Here is a 25,929-nt window from a genome sequence, read left to right as displayed (position 1 = left end):
AACCAGTGGTCATTCCTGAATCATGGTTTGGTTTCGTCTTCACCCGGTGGGTGTGCATGTTTTCACCCGTGTTCATGAGGGAAGCAGTGGGTAAAATGGTTTCACCTTTGTAGGAAAACGCAAGAGAATGTGTGGGTTCCACCCATCCGTCCATTTTCTAAGTTTGCTATATTCCTATTTGGAGCCTCTCCGCCTGCTGAGGGGAGGAGGCGGGGCTTCCCCTTGCTTTCTGACAAACATCTCACATTTCCTACCGACCAAAGAGGAAAAAAGAGGCTTTTTAACAGTAGAGCATCATTCGCATCATCGCAAAAAAAGCACAATCCACTAGACGAAGATTCCTCGAGTGTTTTTTTCTTAGAAACAAAAAGGGGGTGTGGCCATCAACATTGGGGGTTCATGCGTTCACTGCTTCTACCTTGATGACTTTATCTGAGAACTGGAGTGAGTGAGTGTGACACCACCCACAGAAATGGTTCAGTTGTCATTTTTAATGTTGGTGCCAAATGGTGTCAGTAAGCAGTGATTGGTCTGAGGTTGTTTGAAGGCCACACCCTACCACCTGTTTTTATTGAGGCATCTGATTGGTCAGTTTAGAACTTGAATAATCAGGAACTACAGAAAAAATATCATAAAAAATGAGGATTATCAAGAAAGTTAAGAAAATGTATCAGACTAAGAATGGTCATTCTGTTTATTTCTCTATAGAAGTCTATAGGATTTTCACTAATTGGAGCAAAAGGGGACTTCCTGTTTGGAACGCCAGGGGGGTGGGGCCACTCAGTCCAGTTCTTATATACAGTCAATGGATCTGGAGTTTTAGCTGACCTGGATCAACATATTTTCCCTTTCTACTAAATATAATTTTTACTAAGTTAAATTTTATGCATTTAAATGAGTTGCTTTCAAAATAAGAGTCAAAGTAAAGTTGCGTTGCCCTGTAAAGATGAGGGATTAATCATTCGGTGTTGTTACTGTTTTGGAATTCTTTGTCTTAGGAAACTTGGATAAGAGTTCGCAGTGATCTCTGAATGATTGAGACCTCTGTTTGACTTCCTCAGAGACTCTTTTCTTCCTTAGCCAAGTATTCGATGCTGCTTTTGGGATATTTGGCAAAAGTCCTGCTGGAACCAAAATCTTTTACAAAAAAAACAAACAAACAAATTTTAATGAGCAAAAATGTCTTGACGGGTAAAACTGTTTCGTTGAAGGTGCATCATCGTCTCAGTCTCAGTGAGATGTGTTCTGCTGAGTCATGGTATGCCACATACACACTGGGCACGTTCAGGAACGTGTTAAATGCGGGTTCTTGATTGCACTTTTAGCATATGGCGTTCAAAAATGAACTACCCGATTTTAGTGCAGCCAAGCACAAACTTTAATTATTGATTTCTGATCAATTTTCAAACGATTGATACTTCCGTGAAATGAAAAGGGGATGCCACCCAAACGTCACTACAAAATCCAAGTCAAAGGTCAAAGTTCAACTGGTTTAACTTTCATGCGTTCAACGGTTTTGTTCGTAGAGCCCGAAAACAGACTTAAATACTTGCATAGTGATGCGTGAGCATGAAAGTTTTGAAGGCAGAAGCCTGGAACGTGCACATACACGCATTTCTAGAGACTTTTCATTGGACAGAGTCATTTGAATGCGGCTTTCCGAGCTTTTGCTGTGTATTTGACGAACAGGTAAGAGTTTCTGCTAACGGCTTCTGCATCAAACGTCCCTCCTGTCTCCAACCTTTTCTGTGTTCATGATCTGAACTTCTCACAGTTCATTGTCTCCTCTGTAAGCCTCCTGTGATTGTCTCCTCTTCCATGAGTGTCTCCTCTGATGTGTTGTTGTTCATCGATTCTTCTTAACCCATGAAAACCGGTCTGAATAAACCCTAAATATAGTTTAACATGTCCTTTGTTTTGACCTTGGCACTTAAACGTGTCAAGGGTTCCCTTTGAAAGCGCAACCCACCACTAATTGAGCTGCACCTCTCATAAAAAGAATACATTGAATGCCTTCAGAGGAATCTCCCAGAGTTCCTGCTGACAGGAACCTTCAGCATCGCTGAGAGTTGGTGACGGAACAGCAATATGCCACAGGAGATATCTCTGAAGAGGGGAAAACAAGGAAATAATTCTCTTACTCTCTTCACAGATATCTCCCAAGAAAGTCCGGTCGTCTGAAACGCCGTTTCCCAAAGTACGATTTTTCTCTTTAAGTGCCCCCCCCCCCCTTCCCCTCCCCCATTTTTTTTGTTGTTGCAATGAACGCAGCTGTTTTGCACCTTCATCTCTCCTCGGCTGTCATGCTCTCAGGTGGAAAGGGGGCGTGTCAGCAGAGGAGCACATGACCACATAGGGGCTGCCGAGCCTTTTCTCGGGCCTCATCTCTGTTATGTTGGCATGAGTCTTGATAGAAAAAGGTGATCCTAACTGCACCGGCATGTTCCCTTTGTTTGCTGTGGAGAACCTCCACCTCCACCTCCACCGCTGCTGCTGCTGCTGATGATGATGATGCTAATCCTAACTATGGTAATGATGATAATGAGTGCTGAGATGTGAAACGCATGTTGCCATGACAGCTGATTTTTCTCTGGTCGCAAAAAAAATGTGGGTCATGTCAAGGATTTGCATGTGTATGAAGCGTCCACATCCTTATCTGACCCAAACTGTCTGCCACGTCTGTCCTCTGCATGTTTCTGTGTGAGTGAGGGGTTGTGTGGATGAGCTGCAGTCTTTCTGTAAAAATGTCTGCCCTTCTGGCAAAAAAAAAGGTAAGGGTAACCCAATTCATTAGTCTAATTTTAGCAGCTTGAATGTATGTTTTAGAGACACGGCGGCACAGATCTATGACCTTCCTCTCGCCGGGTCAATACTGCATAAAGTCTGTTCTGACTGATCTACATTTGACTTCATTTGAACCCAGTTGATGAGATAGAGTTGCTGCTTTGAGGGAAAAAGAAAAATGATGTGGCCTGATGGAGAACAAGCTGAAGTCTTGGTGTGAAGGCCGTGTCACACAGACACTATGTCCTCACTGCACATATTACACATATTACAAAATTGGTGATATGTGAACATACACAAGGTGAGAAAATTGTTGTCTATGTGTGAAATTTTCACAGATGTACCACGAATGAACTACGTTAACCCTAGACCCACTAGACAGTGCGCTCAACCTTTTTTCTTCAATGATTTGTGGTCTTCACTGGTGTCCATGGATTACATGAAATCTTTCCACCTCTGTCATGGTAGGGAGAACACGTCAATGGAAGGGTGGGGTCATCTTGACCCCATAGGATAGCACAAGGGTTAAACCCACGGAAGAAGTACGAATAAACTACGCAAAGAACGCGTAAATCAACGTGCGTGATTATTGTGCTGTTTATCTGCGATTCATTAGTGACTCATGCCTCAGTTACGTAATTTAAACGTGACATGTACGTCGTGTTAAAAATTTGTTTGAACAGCTCAAAACATAATTTGCGTAAAGACCCGTCGGCCGAACCCCTCGACGGACAGACAATGACGAATGACGAGCGCAACAAACACATATGAATCACGTTTATCACGCATGTGTCACCAAAGACGGTATTTCACATGTGGAAAATGCACAACATGTAGGTAGTAGCTGTGTGACACGGCCTTAAGGACAGTGTGGAGTGGTATCTGGTGATTTATTTGCTGGTTTTGGGGTTTGGTTTGAGTCTGACAGGGTTTCTGTCATTTCGCAGCCCCTCCCCCAAGCTGAGATGGTTCTATAGAAAAGCTGGCATTGAGGTGCTACTCGTCCTTTTTTCAGGATCGGGTCAGAGACCCATTGACCTTTGCTGTTATGCTGCTGAAAAAGAGGTGTAATATGTGGTTTTCGCAAGTATGGAAGGTCAGAAAAAAGTTTGTTATTTTTAAATCACTAAACGTCAAAAGCTCCGGTTAAATTCACTTACTACTTACTACTTAGTGCTCTAAGAGCCATTTTGTTGGGGTTCCAAAGTCCAGTCCCTACAATATTCCCAGAAAAAAAAATACTGTGCACTGATGCTCTCTAGGTTGGCACATATAGACCACTAGCATTGAATTTGAATGGTTTTATATAAAAAAAAATGTATGTAAATATTTTTTTATTTTTAACTTTGAGTATGTATCATCAGAGCACAGTGATTCTGAACTAGTCTCCAATGAAAATTGTGTTTTTGGTGTTTTTAACATTTTTCTGATGATGGAGGACACGTAAAGAAAATTCAACTCAAAATTTCATGTTTTAATAATTTTTTTCATTCAAATAGCTGAGAACCAGAAGCAGACGTAAATATTCTAGTGGAAAAAGATCGTATTTTTGTTGAGTATATGCTCGGCAGGACACAAACTCCCTGCTCTTAGCTCTCAGCAATAGGGGAGGGGAAAGGGGGCGGGGTTGCTCTGCACCAACAGTTCCACCCACAACTAAGAGGTGAATTGCGATTAAACTCCTGCCACTGCTTTGAAAACAGAACAAAAGATGATCGGAGTGGTACTTTAATGAAGGCAATGCTTTCATTTAGGATTTCCAGAAAAAACTTCTGAATGAAAGTCAGGAACTGTGTGACCCTGATAAAGATAGAACTGAGTTATTTTCAGCGTCTCACCCGTTGCCTGATATCCCTCTCCCTGGGTGCCCTGACACTTGATTGACAGGAGGTTTCCGCTGCTTGGCAGACTCCTCCAGCCCTGTCTCCTCAGTGTTTGTGAGTTTTTGTGCTTCTCAGGTGGGCCAGCTGTACTGGTCCGGCAGACCTTCAGACGATGCACACAATGCGGTGGAAGGTTAAGCCAGTGGATGTCTTAGTCGGCATTTCCGTGAGTCTAACAGACGGATCTGCGTTCGTCCCGCCCTCTGGTGATTGTTTATGTGCAACACTTGTATCCTGCTGCATTAGTGTGGCTTTAAGTCTGGACTCTTCAATCTATCCTCCCTCCAAGCATCGGCTCTGGAAGCAGATGTGAAGTGTACGCTAGCACGGCTAACTGTGGAGCAGGAAAATATTCTTCTAAGTTTAGAATTGAAATAAAAACAAAAGTTTCAGTGCTCATCCAAAATATCTTGCATATCACCATTTAGTTTGGTATGCATTAGATTTTCACAAGAGTGTTGCACCCATTAGCAGCAAAGCATGAGCTATTATTAAAGTCCGACTCGTGTTACACCTTGACAGCTTAGAGTTGCAGACTGGATGAGCAGACAGCCTGCTTTACCGCCAGGAGGGGAGCGTCTGCAAGCGTGTTTGAGTGGACGTCTTTCTGCAAGTTAGCTGGATATTTTTAGCAGCTTGTTGCTCACATCGCTGCAGCTTTGGAGATGATGTTGGATTTGTGTAAATAGTCCAGTAGCTGGAAGAGGAAGAATGAAATAAATCAATTAAAAAAGGAAGGTTTGTATGCCATTAGTTGGTCTGTTGTGTCAAATAGGAAGTAGAGAATTCCTAACCTCCATCGTTTTCAGAGTACACGTCTTTTGCATAGTTTGTGATTTAAAAAAAAGTAACAACCACTGGAAAATACTGTAGGCAAGTTTATCTGTGTTTGTTTTTGACCACAGAAGAAGAAGCGCTCAGTCTCATGATGCGTACACACCGGTGAAGTGATCTGCGTTCAAGAAAGCGCCTTCTTGAACGCGCATTTAATCTACGGTGTTTACCAGTGGCGGTTTTTCCTATGGGCAATGTGGGTGATATCCCAGGGCGCAATCTTGTAGAGGGCGCAGAAGCGGCCAAAAAACAAACATTGTCAGTTTTTTTCGGGGCAATCTTTCTAAACTAAAACGCCCATTCCCACATAAAGTTAATAAAATTTGCGCCAGGACGTTCCTACCATTGTGTCAACTTGCTGTTATGACAATGGTGGGTTTAGGGTGCAGGGCACCGTCCAGTGTTTCGCCCAGGACGGCAAACTTGCCAGGATAGCCTCCAGTGTTCACGTCAGACTGCCTCTTTGAACATGGCTCCATGGCCGTGGTGACGCGTGAACGCAAGAACTTTGAACGTGGAAATCTGAAACGCACACATATGTGCATTCACACAAATGTCTGATTGGAAGTGGTCGCTTGAACAAACGTTTCCGAACTTTGGTTGCTGGGTGGAGTTGATCCAAAGTGACTCAGACAATGAAGAATTCACCAGATTTAGTGATTTGATCTGATATGAAGGGTTTAGTTAAATTGTTAGCATGTTCTTTACTAAAGTAAAGTAATAATAAAGTAATAATCATGTGTTGCGTCAACATACTAGACTTCCTCTGATGTTTAAAGAAGCTAAATAGCATACATTAATAAAGGATGCATATATTCAGTCTATTCTGTTGTTATCATTATTATTATATTAGAAATTCACCTCTGAGCTGTGGACTGTACTGTTGTGGAGCAGCCCCGCCCCCACTTCCCATCCCCCTTGCTGAGAGCTGGGAGCTTGTGGCCCGCCCAGCGTATCTTCTACCATCTTTTTCTAATTGTAGTTTTTCGTCTGCTTCTGACTCACAATTATTTGAATAAAGAAATACTGAGAAATGCAATTTTAAGCTTAATTTTCTTCAAAAACGTCTTTCATCTTCAGCAAAATGCCACAAGAACATGTTAAAAATAGGGTTTTCATCGGAATGGATCTTTAAAGTTGACCAACCTATTTTCTTAAAGAGCTACAAAGTGATTTATTTTTACCAGATTGTTAGGATCAGTGTTGTTTTGTATCATTTTTTTAAGGCTCAACAACATACACAGAATCTGGTAAGCAGCTGCAGACAAACAATCTTCATTCTCAGAATCAAACTTCCAATGACATTATGATGGTTTTCTTTAACCAGGTCATGAAGGAAAAGCTAATATTTGCCAATCCCTCCCTTCCCCTGATGCATTTACATACATCCACCCGTGTAAGGATGTTTAAAGCCTCGCTGCATGGATTTAGGCTTTTCTTTCTTGGCGCTGTACATCTTCTACATGGCCAGAAAGGTTGGGATATTTTTGTGTGATGAACAGCTCGCGCTTGCAGAGCCTGTTATAGCTGCACTGAAAATACCCCAACCTGCACCTCATTTGAAAGCAGAATTCCAGCAGCAGTTTAGGTCATTATGTTGCAGACATTAATCATTTTTATGGATTATTGGGACATAAATAAACAATAAATTTTTATGTTTTGGTCATACATTTATCTAGGCTAAAGTGAAAAAAAGAATGGACCGTCAGGTTAGAAAAAACAGAGGATATTTGCTGGTACTGTAAATGTTAGTGGGTCAGTCAAAGCAGACCCCCCCCCCTCAGCTTGGTTTGGAACTCGGGTTTCAGCCTGGTGGGGTCACTTGACGTGTGAAACGACCGACGGGTTGACACAACCAGCTGAGCTCAGGAGCCATGAAGACTCAGGAGGAATTGGCGTTGAAGCCCCGGGTTCAGACGCTTCATGTGCATTTAGAGGTTTGTGTAGAAGTCTGTCTGCAGGCTACGATGAAGACAGTGCAGCTGTGCTCCCTGCACTTCACTTATTTCTGTTGTTGACACAGACGGCGTCTACTTTTCGATACTTAGATTGCACGACATGAGGAAAACCTGCGATGCGTGACATTAGTGATCAATATTGCGATCACTCATTTTATTTAAATAGGTCAACATAAATGATACTGTGTGTTATCTTGATAGGTGAGAGCTTGTATGTTTGGGAAACAAAGAAGATCGTCTACCTTTTTCTGGGTAACCATTTATCGCGGTTCACACCTTCTTTGTGACGGCCGTGTCACACAGCCACTACATACACTACATTTGCGGATTTTCCACGTATGACATTTTGGTCTTATGTGATACACGCATGATAATATACCCAATTCATACGTGTTTCTTGCATTCTTAATTCGTCGATGTGCGCAGATGTCCGTCGAGAGTTTCGGCCGACGGGTCTTTACATGAATTTGGTTTTGAGCAGTTCAGAATATTTGGCCGGTTAAGAAGTATGCAGTTCATACGTATTTTATGTAGTTTATATTAAATTATGATGTAAATCTTACACAGTTGTGTGTGTGTTTTGCTAGAAGCAAACACACATTTAGGTCTTTCCATGACCATTCCACGCATGTCAACAGGTTCACGCATGAACCACTAATGTATAACTTTTATATCTCCTATACGGCGCAGATATCACGTTAAAATTATGTAATTGACGGACAAACCACTAATAATTTGCACATAAACAGCACAATAATCACGCACGGTTCATGTTCTACATTGATTTATGTGTTCTTTGCAGGGTTTATTCTTATACTTCTTCTGTGGTTTTAACGTGGCTCATTCCTGATACATCTCTAAAAACACAACTTTTCTCACTTTTTCCACCTATATTCACGTAAATTTTTATAAATTACACAAGTTTTTAGATTTGGGCTAAAAACCTCATAAATAAAAGACCAGTGGGAAGGCTTTGAAAATAGATCGGAGGATGATGGGAGTCGGTTTTCAGTGTCTTTGCTGCACGTCTGCATTTAAAACCAGAGCTGCTGCGTTTCAGGGTCACCCAGTCCTTCCTTAACGGGCAGAAAGACAAGGAAGTGGAAGATTTTGGCCTCGGATTTGTTAGACTAATTTGGGAAAGCTTTAGTCCCTGGAAACGTTCCAAATGGTAGATGGTCCAGAAAGAGAATAAAGGAAGTTTAGATAAGTGTGTGGGTTTGGATCAGGTCCATAATCCCAAGTTCTTTTACGAAGTCTTTATTTTGGTGATCACACGATGTTTTTATGATTTACAGATGAATTGCAGCATTTCTTGGTGCAGCAGCTGCTGCTGCATGTGTAGAAACTGTCGTCAACATGCATTTACATTAGGGTTTAGTTGGTTAAAACACTCAACTTGCACTGATTTAGGATCACAAACAGAAATAAACTGCAGGTCAATTGGGTCCTGATGGACGGCTTTCGGTGCAGGTGTGCATCCTCACATGGATGCAGGGAGCATCTGTCTTTCTTGGCTCTGAGTTGGAGTGGATGGCATTCATTTAGACCTCTCAGTCCTTCCTCCTCCTCCTCAAATGCTTCTTTTTTTACTTTGTCTTCTCGCAGCGCCACAATTCACAGTCACACTGCTCTTGAAGGCCTCACAGCTGAAGTCAGCGGGGGAATTTTGGCTTTCGTTGGCGGTTGCCAGGGCGTCTCAAACAATCCTGGCTAACAAGCAATGCTCAGTTACTCGACGTGGGCTTTTTGGAAAGACGTTAAAGCTGTGAATCTTAAACAGAGAAGGATTGTTGCAGACCTAAGATGATGTGTCAGACTTCAAACACAGCCGTGGCTCCCAGTTTTTAGATCAAAAGCTGCAGACCCAAAACAGTAGTGGCAGTCCTGCAGCCCCTGCTGCTCATGCAGATCCTGCAGCTCCTGCAGATCCTGCAGCTCCTGCAGCTCCTGCAGCCCCTACAGCTCCTGCAGCTCCTGCAGATCCTGCAGCTCCTGCAGCTCCTGCAGATCCTGCAGCCCCTACAGCTCCTGCAGATCCTGCAGCTCCTGCAGCTCCTGCAGCCCCTGCAGCCCCTGCAGATCCTGCAGCTCCTGCAGATCCTGCACCCACTGCAGCTCCTGCAGCTCCTGCAGATCCTGCAGCCACTGCAGCTCCTGCAGCTCCTGCAGCTCCTGCAGCTCCTGCAGCTCCTGCAGCCCCTGCAGCTCCTGCAGCCCCTGCAGCTCCAGCAGCCCCTGCAGCTCCTGCAGCTTGTCCTCCTTTACTCCTGGTGTGATGAAGCTCCACGGCTGGGCCTGCACCATCCTCGTGTGGCCAAATCCTCAAACTGCAACCTTTCAGATTAAATCTTAACCTTCATTCGTCTTTGCAACCTTTATTCCACACATTCTGAACTGGACCAGAACCTCCACTGCTAACGTAAAAGTACTTTTACCATCAAATCAAGTAATTTGATATGAATGGATGTGAAGATTATGTTGCATTAATATGATAAAGCTGCACTTGTCTGGTGTAAAACAGATTTTGGCCTGAATATGTAAGAACTGAAATACTTTAAAGGGTTTTAATAAACACATGAGAGTCCAGCGTTGATGCTGTAGCACAAACGGCTCACAATGAATCACTGACTGGCAGTCCTAAAAATGTGTTCTGCATCACAATAACCTAAAGTTTATATTTTGTGTCATATTTTTTTAATAATTAATGGGTCTATAATAAAAATTAAAGTAATTTCCCTCATACGTAGGACGGTTGGATTGATTTTAGATTTAATTATTTAAACAGAAAATCTAAAAATTCTGTTCTGATTTGATGCTCATTTACATGAATAAAAACACAAATAAAAAAGCTTTGCTTATTCCTAAGGAGAATTAAATTTTAAATTTTAATTTTGTAAGATTTTCTGCCCAATTCTTCTCTTGTGGTGGGTTGGTTAACCAGCCTTTTATGTGTAGAACAGAAGTTTGTCCTTCTTTGAAATGTTGCTCAGGCATGTTTCTGTTTTCTCTTTGGCCTTAATTGGAAACATTCTTGTGAAAAATTTTGGGGAAAAAACAAACATCATGAACTTGAGTTATAACTGTAATATAATAAATCATCTTCTTTCGGTAACTTTTGTTGTTGTTTTAAAGTGGTGCATAGATCTAGCCGTCTACAAGTGGGGAATGGGGCGGAGCCTATTTTCTATGTCACAAATACGATATTTTTCAAACGGCTTTTTGTCGTCTGCTGCTGATTCGGAATGATTAGAATGAAGAAATACTCAGAAATGCCGTTTTAATTCCTAATTTTCTTTATTAATGTCTTGGATCCTCAGAAAAAAACAGTAAAAACAGGATTTTCATCGTAGTGGGACTTATAGCCGACTATAGACACAAAGTTTTAGGTGAAAATGTTTAGAGGTTTGTTTTGATCCATCAGACAGGCATCCGTTACATGGAAACCTTCATCTGACCGCAGATCCACACAGCGACGAGATCAAAGCTCACATTTGTGCAAACGGGAAAGAAAAGAAAAAACAAAAATCAGGAGAGTCGTCTAATGAGAAGAAAGTGAGCTGGAGGCCAATAATGAGCTGACAGAAGTCAGATTAACGAGCTCTGCTGGGTAATTAATCTTTGGTGGGCAGCTGTCTGTTCAGCTGTCTCGGAGATGACGAGATGGTGACGGCAGAGCGTCTGATCGATGTCCTGCCTCCGCTCTGCGATCACGGCAGAACTTCTGCTGAGAGAAGGACTAAAAAATCCTGTTTGTGGTCAAGATGGACAGATTTTTAGAAATCCCTAAAGTCTGCGTTTGAATCAGCGTAAAGCTGCAGAGCTTTATAAACGAAACATCTTATCAGAGCAATAGTTTGAATGTATGTTTGCTTTCGTGACTAATCGCGTTGCCGCTCTGCATGCGGCTCCCTGATGAAGAGATTGAAGGCGAGGCTACAGTGGGCCGGGGTCAAAGGTGACTGGGTCACGCTGTTTTCAGCCGCTTACCACAGGCTGCAGCTCTGACAGGAAAAGCAAAAACCACAGATGCCTTCCAAGCATCAGGATGCAACATTTTTCTGACTGATCGCTGCAGAACAATTATTTATTATTAACGAAAACAACAATAGATGATGCAGGAAAGATTATTTTTTATGTCTTCTGTTCAACAACCCAAAGCATTTTAAAAACAACACTTTAAAGAACTCCCCCCCCCCCCCCCCCCCCAAAACATATTCTCAATTAAAAAAAAAACTTCTGTAAAAAGTAATTAAAAAATGTTATTTTGATCAAAAATGAAAAAAAAAGAAGCTTAAAAAATATTAAAAAAAAACCCTAATAAAATGTTTAAAACATAACATTTCTGTCATGATAAAAAAATAACAGCAAATAGGAAAAAAGTAAAGAATTAGAAAACGCAGAAAACCTGGTTTCCAACAGTTCCAACGTGCTAATGTGAGCTGAAGATGACTGACGGCAGTGTAGAACCGACTTTGGACCTGAAACCAAGCCAGAACGTCGGGACGGAGATGTAGCTGTTCTTTGATCCACTTTGGTTTCAGCCGACTGTAGAAATGACCTCCAGATGTGAAGAATAAGCAACCCTGATTTATTAAAAAATCACTTTTTTTGGTGACTTCTTTGACCAAACAGAACATAAATCATCTTTAGTTTCATTCTATTTTGTCTAGGTTTTTGATGGAGGACATATAGACAGAAAATTAAGATTAAAATTGCATTTCTGATTCAAATAAATCAGAAGAGAAGAAAAAAAGACATTTGATCGTATTTGTGGTGCAGAAAGTACACTAGGTGGGCTGCTCCGCTCCATTCTGATAGTATAGTTATGACGGTGACATAAATCCTTGGAAAATTTGATATATTTTATTGGATGTTCCCTAGTTGACATTTTTCCAATAGTTTTGTCTTTGCTTTTTTTGATTTTTCCATCTTTCTTTTATTTATATGCTTCAGATCTTTGTAATAAAACATGAAAAACAGTTTAATATCAATATGAAGCATTTCATTTTCCTCTCTGGATTGTGATTTTTAGATAGTTTCAAGTTTATTTTATATTTGATGAAAGAAATATCTGTTCAAAAAAAAGCTTTGGATGCCAAAAAAACTAGTTTAAAGGTAAATTTTTAAAGCAAATTTGTACAGTATTAAAAAACATTCACAGGGCACCAATTTACTTTAAGGATTCATTCAAATCTTTTTCTATTCTGCTTCTTCGCTTTCGTTTTGTCCTATTTTCTTAAGAAACACTTATAAATTGAATCAGATATTCCTTTTTCTGTTTGTCTTGACTTCTATTTCTACACCAGTTATCATTTTTTCATGTTAACATCAGGTTTTAATCAGTCGATGCCATAATTTTGAAACCATTAAATCCCAATTTTTCCTGTTCAAACCTCAGCGTCTGTAACAGAATCTTTGTCATACTTGATCATTTGATGTTGTACAATGGCCTCCACGCATTTAACGCACTTCAGCCTCCAGCAAGATGACATGATGGGTATTAGCTGCTGTAAGTAACAGGCAGCAGGGTAGCCGGAGGAAACGGGTCAGCTCAAAGCCTATTAATCATGGAAATGCTCCCAAATCCACTCCTTGAATAATCCCTCTCATATTTGCAGAGGCCTCCTTCGTGGTTCGGTTAATTCCATGTCAAGAATCTGCACAGACTCCTTGCTCCCCCCACTTCCCGCTCAACATTACAGGTGGGTCGGCGTGCCGGCTCACATGCTGATCAGAAATGGCGTTCGGCTGTCTTTTTGAGGTTGGGATTACGTGATAGAATTGATAGCTGAGATTGTAGATTATGTGTGTAGATGGGGCTCATTACTAGCAGCCTCTATGGAGCTTCTAGCTCTATTATGGATATCTACATCTTTTTTGTTTCCTTTTTCTGTAAAAAAAGGATGCATTTTCACCCTTTAAGTACCAATGACGACCAGCAGAGGGCAGCAAACACAAACTATTATTTTCCTGGGATCCAACACATTTGGGTTTTTAAAAATTTAGCAAAGAAATAGTGGAACAATAACATATGTGATTTTATGAGGATGAAAAAAAATGCTCTTTTCGTTCCCGTGAGAAACATAAGCGCTGCTCGACTCGACTGTTGTGCAGCACTGATGAGGTCAGCAGAGGAGGCGGACATGAAGGCATGAAGGTGACCAGGGCGTTGAACTTGAAGCAACACGAGGTCAACTCTATGGGGTCAAATCAGGATCCGCTTAAAGTGAATGAAAAACCGGAATATAATTTTGAAAGGAAAAAAAACCCATTAACAATGGTTTTAAACTCAAAATTAAACACTTTAACCTTGAAGGAAATATTGAAAATTCAAAAATTAAAATTTGAATTTTGAAAAAAACTTGAAAGACATTTTGAAAATTTGTAAAAAAATAAATAAAAAATAAAAAAACGGTGACTTTGAAAGTTAAAAAAACAAACAAACTATAAACCTCTGAGATTCAGACTCACAAAAAAACCTTCAAAAACCCAGTGTACACGTGTAGCAAAGTGCACAAAATAAATGCATATTAATGCCATCTGTTGCAGATTTCAGCAGTACTCAATGGGTTTTGGTTACCATGGTGACATGGTGGTTTCTGATTAAATGAATGCAGATTTGCTGGTCATATAATAAAGAGAATCACATGATTTGATTTAAATAATATACTTGTAATTATGTCACTTTAACTAATTAATTAATTCAAATTTTTCTACATTCTTGCACAAAACCTTTATTATGGCCTAAATTGATTGTACTTTCATTAATGTTTTTATAAAGAGTCTCCAGTAGAGGGCGCTAGAGTATAAATTTGTTATTCTTTTTTTAATTATCATGCTATCATCCTTTTTATTTCATTTCAACTCATCTAAAATTTCAAACGCTCTTGTTTTGTGTTTGCTGCAGCATTTGATCATCCTGTGATGGAGTTTTGTATTTTGCTTTTGGGCCCTCATCCTCTCCGTCAGACAGCAGCGACAGGCTTTGGTCACTGATGCAGAGATGCAGAGATGCTGAGGATGAGTGGAGGTGTTCAGAAATCCCGGTGGGAGCCAGTTTGCTGCAGAGCGAGTCCAGGCTCTAAGAGTTTCCATCAGAAATGTTCCTGAACCTGCTTCTGTTCATGTCAGCAAACAAAGCAGAGGAGGAGCTGGAGGTGGATGTAGTGAGTGGGCGATGCGCTCGGCGAGTTTTGGTGAAGAGGAGAGGTGGTGGTGGAGGTGATAGGTGATGCTGAAAGGCAGCTCCTGACCTTTAATGAGCAGAAACCTGCATTTTGTGTCGTCCCTTACTAATTGCACATTTTCTAAGCTGATTGTAAGCTGGTTTTGCTTTTGAATAAACTAAAAAAAGAATTCCTGCATTCTCAGAAATCCTTGGCTGGAAGTCTGTTTAGCCTCCTGGGATTTGTTTGGTTTATTTTGTAAGTGCAGTATGTGTTTACTCGCCACTGACAGGCTTCACATGGCTTTGTTTTGTTGTTTTGCAGCAACAATTTCAGTGAATAAAAAGGCCTTTAGGGTTTTATCATTATGCAAAAAAAAAAAACTTTCCAAATCTGTTAAAAATGATTTTCATCCATATAATCAAGAATAACCATTATTTGTGCAGTTACAGAACAACACAAAATCAAAACCAAAAACTTACATTTGCATTGCATGCATTCGTTTTATTTGCCATTGTGGGAATTTAGAATCAAAGTTACAGCAAATAAAACGGGATGCAGGAATGCGTCCTCTTCTTCTGTGCTGGAAGTGTAACAAATGCGTTGTTGACTTAATAAACGGCAGTGCAAGCCCTGCAGATTTTATTTTTTTATGAATGCATGTTTATAAGGACCTAAGAGGTAAAACACACCTTTCCAGATAAGAAGTGCAGATTTCTTCAGATCAAAGGTTCACCTTCCGGTCTGCATTTTTGTAAAATAGCACCAAACGTTTCCTCAGCTGCTGCATCGTTTTTATCTTGAACTGTAGAAACCTGCTTCACATAAAAAACGCTGCAGTGCAGAGGAGCCACGCAGCAGAGGTATAGTGAGGAGTTGCTCCGCCTCCTCCTTCAGCTGTCCCGGGACCCCGCTGGACGGTGAAGCGCATCCTCCAAACCAGGGTTCCTGCGAGGAGTCACAGGAAGGGCGAGCTCATTAATTATCTCTGCCTCCTCTTCCTCCCTGCATCAAACCCTCCCTTCATTACCAGCAAGGTTAATCCCCCCCTTATCTCTCAATGAGCCTCGTTTTTCATGGCTCCCATTCTACGTCACTCCCTTCCCCGTTCTCATCCCCTGCTCCTTTCCTCTTTCACTGCAGCCTCCTCTCACTTTCCTCTTTCACTCTTCTCCTTTCAGTTTCTTTCTTCTGCTTCCTCTTTCCTTTCTTTTCCTTCTCTGTCCTATTGTCCTTTCCTCTTTAGCCTTTCTTTCTTTTTCATTCCTTTCCTCCCCTATTTACCTTTCCTGATTTCCTTTCCTTCCTACTTTTCCTCTTTCTTTTCTTTTTTCCCTTCCCCCTCCTTTCTTCCTTTCCTTTCCTTTCAACCAGTCCTTTTCTTTCTTTTCTTTCCCCCACTCTCCTCTCCTCTTTTCCTTTCCTTTCCTTCAGCAGCGGTGAGTGGAGGGAGTAGATCTGTTACAGTTTATCACTGAAGGACAGGCCAGCGGCGCTCGCTGGTGAAATATGGCTGCTGTCATGGCGGCCTCCAAACGCGACCCGTCCACGAGGCCCGCGGCGCTGTAAAGACGGGGGAGGAGGGCAGAGCGAAGCGGGGAAGAGTGCGTGGAAGGCAATATCAGGTCTCTAATTCACATTAAAGTGTAAGATTACCAGGCTGGATGCTGACGGTTTGACAGAGACTTGGTGCATCATTAACCCCCCCCCCCCCCCCTCCCCCCGTCACCTCTTGGTTTCATCCATTCTGGATTCTGGACTCTGAATCTGCTGTTCCATCGAGCTTCATGAACTCTTTTATGAATCATGAATATGGTTCAGGTGACACCGGCCCCTCCTGCTCCTGGTTCCTGATTGGATCAGGCCGGATTAACTGGAGTTCAGATGGTTTCACAGGATATTTGATCACCTGGTGACGCAACAGGAATTCATCGACTTTTAGTTATTTACATATTTAAAAAACAAGCATAAGAAACAAATCCATGAGAAGAAATATTTTTCTTGATGTGAGCTCAGTTCTCCTGAAAGTCTGTCCTCAGAGCTATAGGTTTCCATTTGGTGACTAGTTTTAAGAACGACCCGTTCAGATGCTTCTCTCTGCTTCAGTTCATGTTGTTTTTCATTGGAAATGATGTCCTCATAAAAATTTTTTTTTAAAAGGTTTATAATATGTTATAAGGGATGAAATGCCAGTGGAACTTGTAGAATTTGTCCTGGTAAGACTTCTGAAAATAATAATAGGTTAAAGAAAGAAAAAGATCAAAGTAATAAATAGAAAAACTCTAAACACTTATATTAAGTTTGCTTCATCAAATAAAAAAAATGATGTCTTAAAGTAAGTATTGTTAAAAAAATAGCTTTTATTTGATCTTCAAGAAGGTTTATTTATACACTTTCCCCTCAAAATTTATACTGATTTAGGTGATACAACGTTCCAAATATCTGTATTACTGGACTAAAAATCCTCTTAAAGCCAGACTAGAGTAAAACGTACAAAGATAAATTCCATTTTTTTTTTGCTTATATTTTCTTTTCTTTCCTTTTGAAGCAATAAATAAATAAAATACAAGATATTTTTTCCTAGTTTCAAGTGAGAAATCTGCTAAAAGAACTGGTAGAATTTGTGTTATTGAGATGATTATTGATGTCCTGCTCTTTTAAAACTAAATTTAACCAAGAAATTAGCATAAATACTTGTATTCTTCTGCTAATCGAAATTAGCAGACATTTTTGTAGTACAACAGTCCAACTGTTTCTCGACTATAATCATCTTAACGGAGACTAGTTATACGTTTTAAGATGAATTTGTCTTTGAAATAAGATATAATCGTTATGAGTCAGATAAAATGTTCCAGGTTTCTCTAAATCAAACAAGTCTTTTATTTTAAACAAGACCACTCAATATTCATAAATAAAACTTGTGCTAACTTAAAAGAGGATGTTTCAAGATCAATGGATCAACATGAAATCCTGAATTTCTTGTCTTAATTCAGCTCATAACATATTCCTAAAGAATTAAGTTCGTTTTTTTCCGTTGTATCAAAGGGAGTAAAATATTATTTACACCAGAAAAGAGTTTTTCCTGGAAAAGAAATGATGACAAGGGATAAAAGAAGTAATGTAAGTACACAAATATAGTATTTATCATTTTTAAATATTAAATATTGACTTTTATTCAGAAGTTTGGTCTTTCGTGTTAATTTTTCTAACATTTCCATCATGGTTTAGTGTCCAAGAGATCTGGATGTGTTTAAGTCTGACGTACGGAGCAGAAGTGATGCAGTCTGCAGTGACAGCATCCCTGTGCCAGCATTATTACAGTTTATCCCAGGTGTCTCAGCACATGTGACAGACAAACTGACCAGGATGAAGAGCGGGTGACAGTTTTCTTTTTTTATTATTGGGAGAGGAAGCTGCTGATGTGACACTTTTGGTTTGAGAGGAAGATTTATGCAGCGAACAAAGACAAGAAGAGGTTTTGTGAAGCGTGGAGTACAGAGAAGAGGCGGATGAGGTACATGTTAGTAAAAACATAAAGAACTTGTGGATTTGTTTGATCTGCCCAAAAAGCTGATGATGTAAACTGATCTCTGGCCTTTGGCAGGGTTGCCTCCTTTTTTTTATTGCATTCTAAAGATTTGTGCATCATTTTCGTGCATAATATTCTTTGTAGTTCTTGCTGCACAAACGCCAGGAATGCAACCTCCCCCCTCCACGACTCACGACACAGTAAAGAGCTTAAAAAGGTAGGAGGGGATCAGTGGCACCCCTCATGTGTAAGCTGCCTCCATGTGTGTGTGCATGTTGGTGCAGTTGTGCGTCTGAGGGATGAAAGCTAACATCGTGGTTATTAATGCATCCTGCTGAAAAGGAAGTTAATCTGCTGTGAAGGAAGTGGGGGAGGGATTAGTTTGGTCAGTTCACGACTTGTTGGTGATGCTTGATGACAAACGTTTACTGCAAATGTGTTTGTGGAGTCGCGACGGCCTTCCCTTCAGTCCTTCCGTCTTGACCGTTAACTCTGTTCCTTCCACCCGCAGACCATCGTTCGGGGGAACCGGCCGCCCAAAGATGCATCCATCAACGGCCTGCTGGAGGAGTTCGACAACATCTCGGTGACGCGCTCCAACTCCCTGCGGAAGGAGAGTCCGCCCGGCCTCCACCAGGCTGGAATTGGCTCCAAGCCCCTGGGAGGGGGTCATCCCCCCGCTCCCGAGGAGAATGGATTCAACCACTACTACTCCCGCTACTCATGTGACCTGGACACGTCCAGCAGGGACTTTTTACTGGATCCCGGGAAGCCCAGCTTCTCCATCGACGGGGACTGGGCTGTTGGGAGGCACTATCGATTCACCAAGCAGAATGGCCACTCGCATCTCATCCGTAGCCCCTTCTACCCGGACGCCATGCCTCAGAAGTCAGACTATGGCAAGCTCCCCCCAGACTACCACACCTACCTGGAGAGCAAAGGGCGCTCCGCCGACGAGGTGGCCTCCACGGTGGGGAGCGGAGTGGGCTCCAGTGGGTACTACCGCGCTTCGGTGGGGGGCTCGTCCAGCCAGGACTACCGGGACACGTCAGTGGGCACGCCGTCCCGCGCCTCCCTCCACAGCGAGCAGATCACCTACCCAGACAGCGAGTGGAGCTACGGCGGCCTGCGGGACGAATACGACAAGCGGCCCAAGAGTTCCTACGTGACCCAGACCAGTCCCACGCCAGCCATCCGACAGAGGTCGCGCTCAGGATCCGGCCTGCAGGAGCAAATGGTCCCCTATGTGGCCGGGGGCCCTTTCAAGAACCCCCCCCAGGCTCATTCATACAGCTCCTACACCTACCCCCGCCTCTCTGAGAGTCTGGCTAACGCTCAGGCCGCAGCCAAGGTAAGCAGCCGAATCTGCAGAGGATTCCTGAAATGAGGGTTCATCTTTACGACTGAAAATTCCCCAAACTGATGAAATTACAGCAAATCATCCTTTGTATGGCTGCAGCTTCTTCCAAAGCTTCTCTTTTACTTTCTGCAGCTCCTTCCAAACCCTCCTAGACACATTTTTCTTTTCTTCCTGTAAGATAGATGGTGTCACTTTTAATCTCCTCTTCCCTAATGAAAGCGGGCGCCGCCTGCAGAAGAATCACCCGTCCCCAGCAGCTACTGTCTCTGCGCTTCGATCAATAAAGACTCGGCCTGGACATTAATTAGAAAACTTTAAATGGCAGTGCAAGTAAAGAAAAGGGGTGGGAGGTCTTGACAAGCAAAAGAAAAGTAGAAAATGAAATTTCCTGTAGAGGCGTTTGATATCTGGAACAAGAAAACCAACCTTTATTCTGATTGGAAAGAATGAAAAAAAATCCCATTTTGTATTTTTTTGTAAACAAGGCAACAATTTTGACATGAAATAAAAACAAATGTGAATAAATCCAATAAAAGTTAAGAGTTGCATTTTAGATTTGGCACAAAAAAGTCCAACTTTACCCGAAAATAACAGCATATCCACGTATGACTAGGGCTGAAGTAATATCACTGCAAAAAGAAGTAGCTAAAAACAGGAAAAGGAAACTAATCTTGAGAAAAAAATCCCTAGGAAGTAGAAAAATGATCTGCCCATTTTACTTTAATAGAACTCTAAAAACAAGGAGGAGTGTGAAAAAAGCAAAATATAACCTAAAAAATGTAACTGTTAGATATAAATACTTCAAATGTAATGTTCCACAGCCCAATAAGCTGGTTTTTTTTGAGTTTCATGAACCTAATTGTAGTTTATTTTGATTACAGTGAGAAAATACTAGTGTGAAAAGTGGAAATGACTCCACAAAATCTTGGTCCATCTTCAAAAAATCCTCATTAAATCTAAAACTACAACTTATTCTTTGAACATAAATCTACATTTTCGTTTTTTAAGTTATGACGATAAATGCCATTACAATTTGTTGAACTTTAAAAACAACATTTTTGACCAAAGGTTGCAGTGAAATCTGAGGTTTTTTTGAGACGTAATTAAGTATTTCTATGGTCCAGAGCTTTAATCCTAATTTCCGTATTTTTAGATTTTAATAAGACAAAAATTCTGTGATTTTGAGAAAAGTTTGGAAAGGTGAAGATCAAAGATAAAACCTGGTTAAATATCTCGAATGTCTAAAAGCAAAGTTTAGTTTAGTTAAGTGTAGTTGAGCCGAAATTGCTATGATATATAAAGGCAGAAACTAAAATTCTTGATAAAATATTTGTTGTAGCTATATGTTTCCCATAATTCTTATAGGCTTCATATGTTTTTGTGCGTGTCATAAAGTATTTAGTTGCAATAGCTTCTTTGCAAAACACCAAATAATTATTTGTGTCTAGTCTCTAGTTTAATTATCTTACTACACTTGATATAAAACAATACTAACTGATAGAAACATCTTAGGAAGATGTTATGACTTAAAAGACAAGAAATCTTGAAAATCTGGAGTTGTTTGATCCTGAAAACATCTTATCTTAAGTCGTCCCTCTAATTAAATCATTATTTTAACTTGTCACATTCATAAATGTATCTCAAAATGCATAATTCTACTCTTATTTTATTGGTCTAGAAATAATTTCAACAATTCACACTTGGTTGAAAACAGGATTTTTCCATCTACCAGAGTAATAGACCTAAATATGAATGTCTATAGATAATTTCATGATTACATTTTGGCTTACACTGCAAAAAAATAAAATCTACCCAGGTAATTTTGTCTAGTTTCTGGTTTAAATATCTTATTACACTTCATTTAAAACATAACTAACTTACAAGTAACTTTTCCATGAGATGTAATGACCTACTTTAAAACTATAGATCTTGCTGTGTCTTTTGATCATGAAAAGATTGTGTTTTAAGCAAAAGTTCTGATAAAGAAATTTTGTTTTTATATGTCATATAATATTATAAAAGTTTATTTGTGAATGGGGGGTGCACTTTTTTCAAGAAACAAACTAGCTTTGATTTAACTCAGAACAGAAATTAGTTTTTGTAAATACACAAACATTCACATTTAATTTTTTAAAGTGTAACTCTATTAATCATAATTTAGAAAAAAGATAGATGGACTGTTTTACCACCCAAAATATAATATATTTGAGAAGGAAATGTTTTGATATACCAAATTTAAAGATAGATTTTTTGAGCAAAAACACTGATTTTAGGACATATTTACAATTCCCAGAGCCATTTACCTAAATATGAGTATTTGTAGCTAATTTTAAGATTTAGTTTCATTTTTAAAAGGCAGAAAATTCCAACTTATTTAAAGAAATTCTGCTTGTTGCATTGGCAGATTTTTCCACTTGTTTAACTTGTTTTGAAAAGAAATCTTTTTTCAGTGTAAAAGTTGAGAACTTATTTTGGGAAATCTTACCAAGACAGGTTAAACTAGTTCTAATGGCAGATTTTCTTTCACTTATATTAAGAAAAAACATTTTTTTACATATTTTTTACCTTCTTTTGAGAAGCACATTTTTTACTTTTCAAGAAAAAAAGTCTTTAAATAACCAAAAAATCTGCCAAGGAGGTAAGAAAAATGGTCTCACTAGGAACTAGGAAAACATTCTATTCACTAAGATACGTTTTCTTAAACTTTTGTTTTGGACAAACTGCACTAAAAGATTATTTGTCTTGCCAGACAGAACAAACAGATCACTTTTATTGAAACAAGGGTCTTTTTAGCCTTCTTAAAATTCTGTTTGGCTTCCCTTACACCATTTTGTAATTATTTATCTTTTAAAAATGTGAATCAAGAGCGCTTGGGTCCAGTTCGTCGTCATGGAGCTGCTGTGTTGCTGCTGAGCTGCAGTGGAGAAAGAAAAAAAAAGAGAAATATGGATCTGAGCTGACAAAAACTGAAAATGTCATTGTGATATTGTCCGTGTAATTTAACAGTTTGTTCCCTGTGGGAGTTCCTCTCTGTGTTTTTACTACACTAATATTTTTACCTGAAAGAAGCACATTTTCCGCACCGAGGTGGTCGATGAGAGTAGGAGCAGCGGCGGCAGCGGCGGCGGCGGCGGCGGCGGGGTCACTCTAAGTCATCGTGTGTAGTTTATACATCTTCCTTCAAAGGCGTCATGGCCTCATTAAGCCCATTACACAGGACCATTTCACAGCTCTCTTCCCTCTGCACAGCCGGTCCGGCCTCTGAAAGGCAAACGCGGTTTGCTGATGTAGATCCCAGGGGGGCCTCCGCGAAAAGCCATTTAACCTGCATGCTTCAGTAAATAGCCACTCAGGAAAAAAACAGCCAGAGTGCAAGAATAGCAGAAAAATGATGCTGGATTGTTCTCCCCGTTTTTGTTTATCACTGTAGCGTCACGTGATGCACAACCTGTGATCTGAAAATGAAGCAGGGCGGCTTCCCCGAGCCCCCTCCCTCCTCTGAAAGTGAGGAGTCCTCAGCTGTTGTTTGGAGCTTGTGGGGGGTGTCACTTCAGACGCCACGCTTTCTCAGCCGCACACAAAAGACCCCCTCCTCCTCTCCCGCTTCCTCGCCGCCTCTATGGCGAGCTCAGTGTCGCTGCTCTCTGTGACAAATTGATGTTGCGGCACTTTTCCTTTCTGCAGCCTTAGCATAAAACCGGCCCGACGATGTTCCATCCCGGAATTCAATTTCACAGTTGAGTTAGGTTGTTGATTACCCTGCCAAACTCAGATTAATGCGCGTTTAACCAACATGGATCAGGAGACCCTCGGCTGACAGCCAGTATGCCGCGTTGGCCAACAGTGGCGGCGGAAGGGAGGTTAGGGGGTGGGTTCCCAGCAAGCCCCCCCCTCCCTTCACATCCACCTGCCTCAGAGTGATTGATTAAAGGAGTCCACATCATGTAATTACACATCATCCCAGCACATCAGTGCTCCTCCTTCTCCTCCTCCTCCTCCTCCTCTTCCTCTTCCAGCTCTGTCTCTACAGGGAGGACGAAGACACAGAAACCAAAAGGGGGGAGATTTTATTTATGCGCTCCGTCTGAATTGAATTTTATTACAAATGAAATCCTACTGCTCGTTCTGAGGGGGCTTGGTCGTAAAGTTTATCCTTGATTTTGCATTCATGTGTACAGCGTGAAGCCTGCCTTCCTCCTCAGACGTGCCCGAATGCGCTTTGAACTCCGGATGATGGACGAGGCGGCCGGGGAGCATTTCAGGCCTCTGAGGATGAAGTATGATGGCTGTCCCTGTAAAACTGTCCAAGGCCGTTGTACCTTTACACGCAGTGTTTGATCAAGCTCCTGCGTTCCGACACCCAACATGATAACACCCTAACCATAAGTCATCAGTAAAACCCCTAAACCTGCTGGGGTCCTCAGTCTCAGCTCCTTTCTCCTGCCTGGACCTCCACCCTGATGGATGCACTGACGCTCTGAATCTATGCAATGGTTCCTTAGAAAACAAGTCTGAAGAGAGTTTATTTAGGAATTGTTGAAGAACAAATGTTGTTAAAGGCCTACGCTGATAAGAAATGTACTCATGATAGAGGAGATATAATGAGAAAATTAAACTTTAAATTCAATTTCTGAGTATTTCTTTATTAAAAATCGCTGTGAAAAAATCATGTTTAGGCTCTACCGTCTAGTGTTTTCAGAAATAAACTCGACAGCCACCTAGCTGGGGTTGAAGTTCTCTTTCTTTCCTTTTCAGGGCGACTACGAGCGACCGCCTCGCAGCGACATTCCTCCGGTTGTAGGCGTTGACGCCGGCCCCCGAGGGCCTCTTAAGCTACCTCAGAGCCATGCCAAACCGCCTGGTTATCCCCCGGCACACCTACCATACCCCCCTGTCTTTCACCATTACAAACCCTCTCCGTACCATCACCCCCCCTCCCAGCCCAGCCCACCGTACACCCCTCAGGTGAGTCATGAAGGTGACCTGCCGTGGATTGTATTGAAGTGTTTGCCTTTACCCTCATGGGTTTTATTAACCTCGTGTTCACACAGGGTGCCTACTCCCAGCCGTCGTCCCCCTACATTCTCCCGGGGGCTTATCCCCCGCCCTCATGGGGCTCCAGTTCAGACACTCAACCCTCCAGAGTCTCTCATGAGCAGTTCAGAGCTGCCCTCCAGCTGGTGGTCAACCCAGGTGAGACGCTGCGCCCAGAAACGGCGGCACCTCCAGATTCTGTGTCTTTCCTTTCACGCTCCGTTTGGGACTAGGTGACCCCCGGGAATACCTGGACAACTTCATCAAGATTGGCGAGGGCTCCACGGGTATCGTGTGCATCGCCAGCGAGAAGCACAGCGGCAAGCAGGTGGCGGTGAAGAAGATGGACCTGAGGAAGCAGCAGAGGAGGGAGCTGCTCTTTAATGAGGTGAGTCCAGCTCTCCCTGCAGACAGATTGCCTTTCTCTGGCTCTGGGTCTGGCACTAATCGAACAACGGTTCATGTTTTTGTGAGATTCCTGCTCCACAAACACTGAAAAGCATCAGAGCTGCTTGAGGTTTGAATGTCATCGCATGGAATAAAAATGAACCTTTCATTTCCTGACATGTTCATTGAACCACTAACACTTTTCTGCATCTGTAATTGCATTCATGTACTAAATTTAACAAGTGATCAAACTGAAACCCAAAGGCAACAAATGCATCCAGCGCTGTTGTGAGAGCGCAGAAAATGAGGCGCAGCTCATTTGCATTTGGACAGAAAACAACCACGTTTGCAGTCAAACGGCGTTTGAGGCCCTGACAGACGGGATAAGGATCGGCGTGTTGTCCACTCGGGTGCTGACTTGGTTTTATGCGAGTCTTTCGCCGGCAGAAATGGAGGTACAGGAACAGAGGCACATGTGAGGCGTTAGCACAGCAGTGGGTGTTCAGCTGGGAGTCAATTTGCTTTATGTAATCCTATTAATATCCCAGCATAATCCTTTTATGGTTAAGCCTCCAGAACATGTTTGGAAGAGACAAAGGGAAATTTAAGTTCATAAAAAAATACATAGTAAAAAAACAACTGTTTTTTTTATCTGAATTTCTTTAGTATGATTTTTAATTTTCTTTTACCTGATTGACGCATTTGTGAGACACCTATCTTATTAGCATGATCAAGATTTTCCACTCCAAGGAAATCTTATTTTAGTGTTTTCAACATGTTTTTGTGGCATTTTTCTGACGATGGTGGGCATAAATAAAGAAAACGATGCGTTTCTGGCTATTTCTCTGTTTAAATCGTTGTGAATCAGGAGCAGACGTATAAATGCTGTAAACGGAAAAAGGGCCACAAACTCCCTTCCCTGAGTTCTGAGGTGTGGTGAAGGGAAGGGGGGCGGATTTGCTTTGTGCCAACAGTCCCATTCACAACTCAG

At 41.4% G+C, this 25,929-nt stretch overlaps 1 protein-coding gene and 1 long non-coding RNA gene across 9 annotated transcripts in view; one reads left to right on the top strand and one right to left on the bottom strand.

Annotated features, from left to right (window-relative positions):
- pak5 (p21 protein (Cdc42/Rac)-activated kinase 5) overlaps positions 1-25,929 on the top strand; it is a 61,320-nt gene that overhangs the window by 28,167 nt on the left and 7,224 nt on the right. For 3 of the 8 annotated variants that reach the window (XM_023953076.2, XM_011491419.4, XM_020714682.3), the window contains exons 3-7: positions 2,153-2,197; positions 18,669-19,508; positions 24,273-24,482; positions 24,569-24,710; positions 24,785-24,939. In XM_023953076.2, coding sequence (XP_023808844.1) covers positions 2,153-2,197; positions 18,669-19,508; positions 24,273-24,482; positions 24,569-24,710; positions 24,785-24,939 — 1,392 coding nt within the window. Of the gene's footprint in view, positions 1-7; positions 47-2,152; positions 2,198-7,319; positions 7,439-18,668; positions 19,509-24,272; positions 24,483-24,568; positions 24,711-24,784; positions 24,940-25,929 lie in introns of those variants that run through there. The other 5 variants (XM_023953077.2, XM_078943214.1, XM_020714683.3 and 2 more) reach the window with 3 other exon arrangements.
- On the bottom strand, positions 19,917-23,232 carry LOC144990205 (uncharacterized). Its single transcript, XR_013654220.1, has 2 exons — positions 22,577-23,232; positions 19,917-22,431 (listed from the first exon to the last, which is right to left on the bottom strand). It is a non-coding gene; the product is annotated as an uncharacterized LOC144990205 (long non-coding RNA).

The sequence above is a fragment of the Oryzias latipes genome, chromosome 24 (assembly GCF_053564925.1).
Source record: "Oryzias latipes strain Hd-rR chromosome 24, Olatipes_Hd-rR_3.1".
Classification (NCBI taxonomy): domain Eukaryota; kingdom Metazoa; phylum Chordata; class Actinopteri; order Beloniformes; family Adrianichthyidae; genus Oryzias; species Oryzias latipes.
Note: the sequence above shows the minus strand (reverse complement) of the source record. Positions and strands in the feature narration are given on the sequence as shown.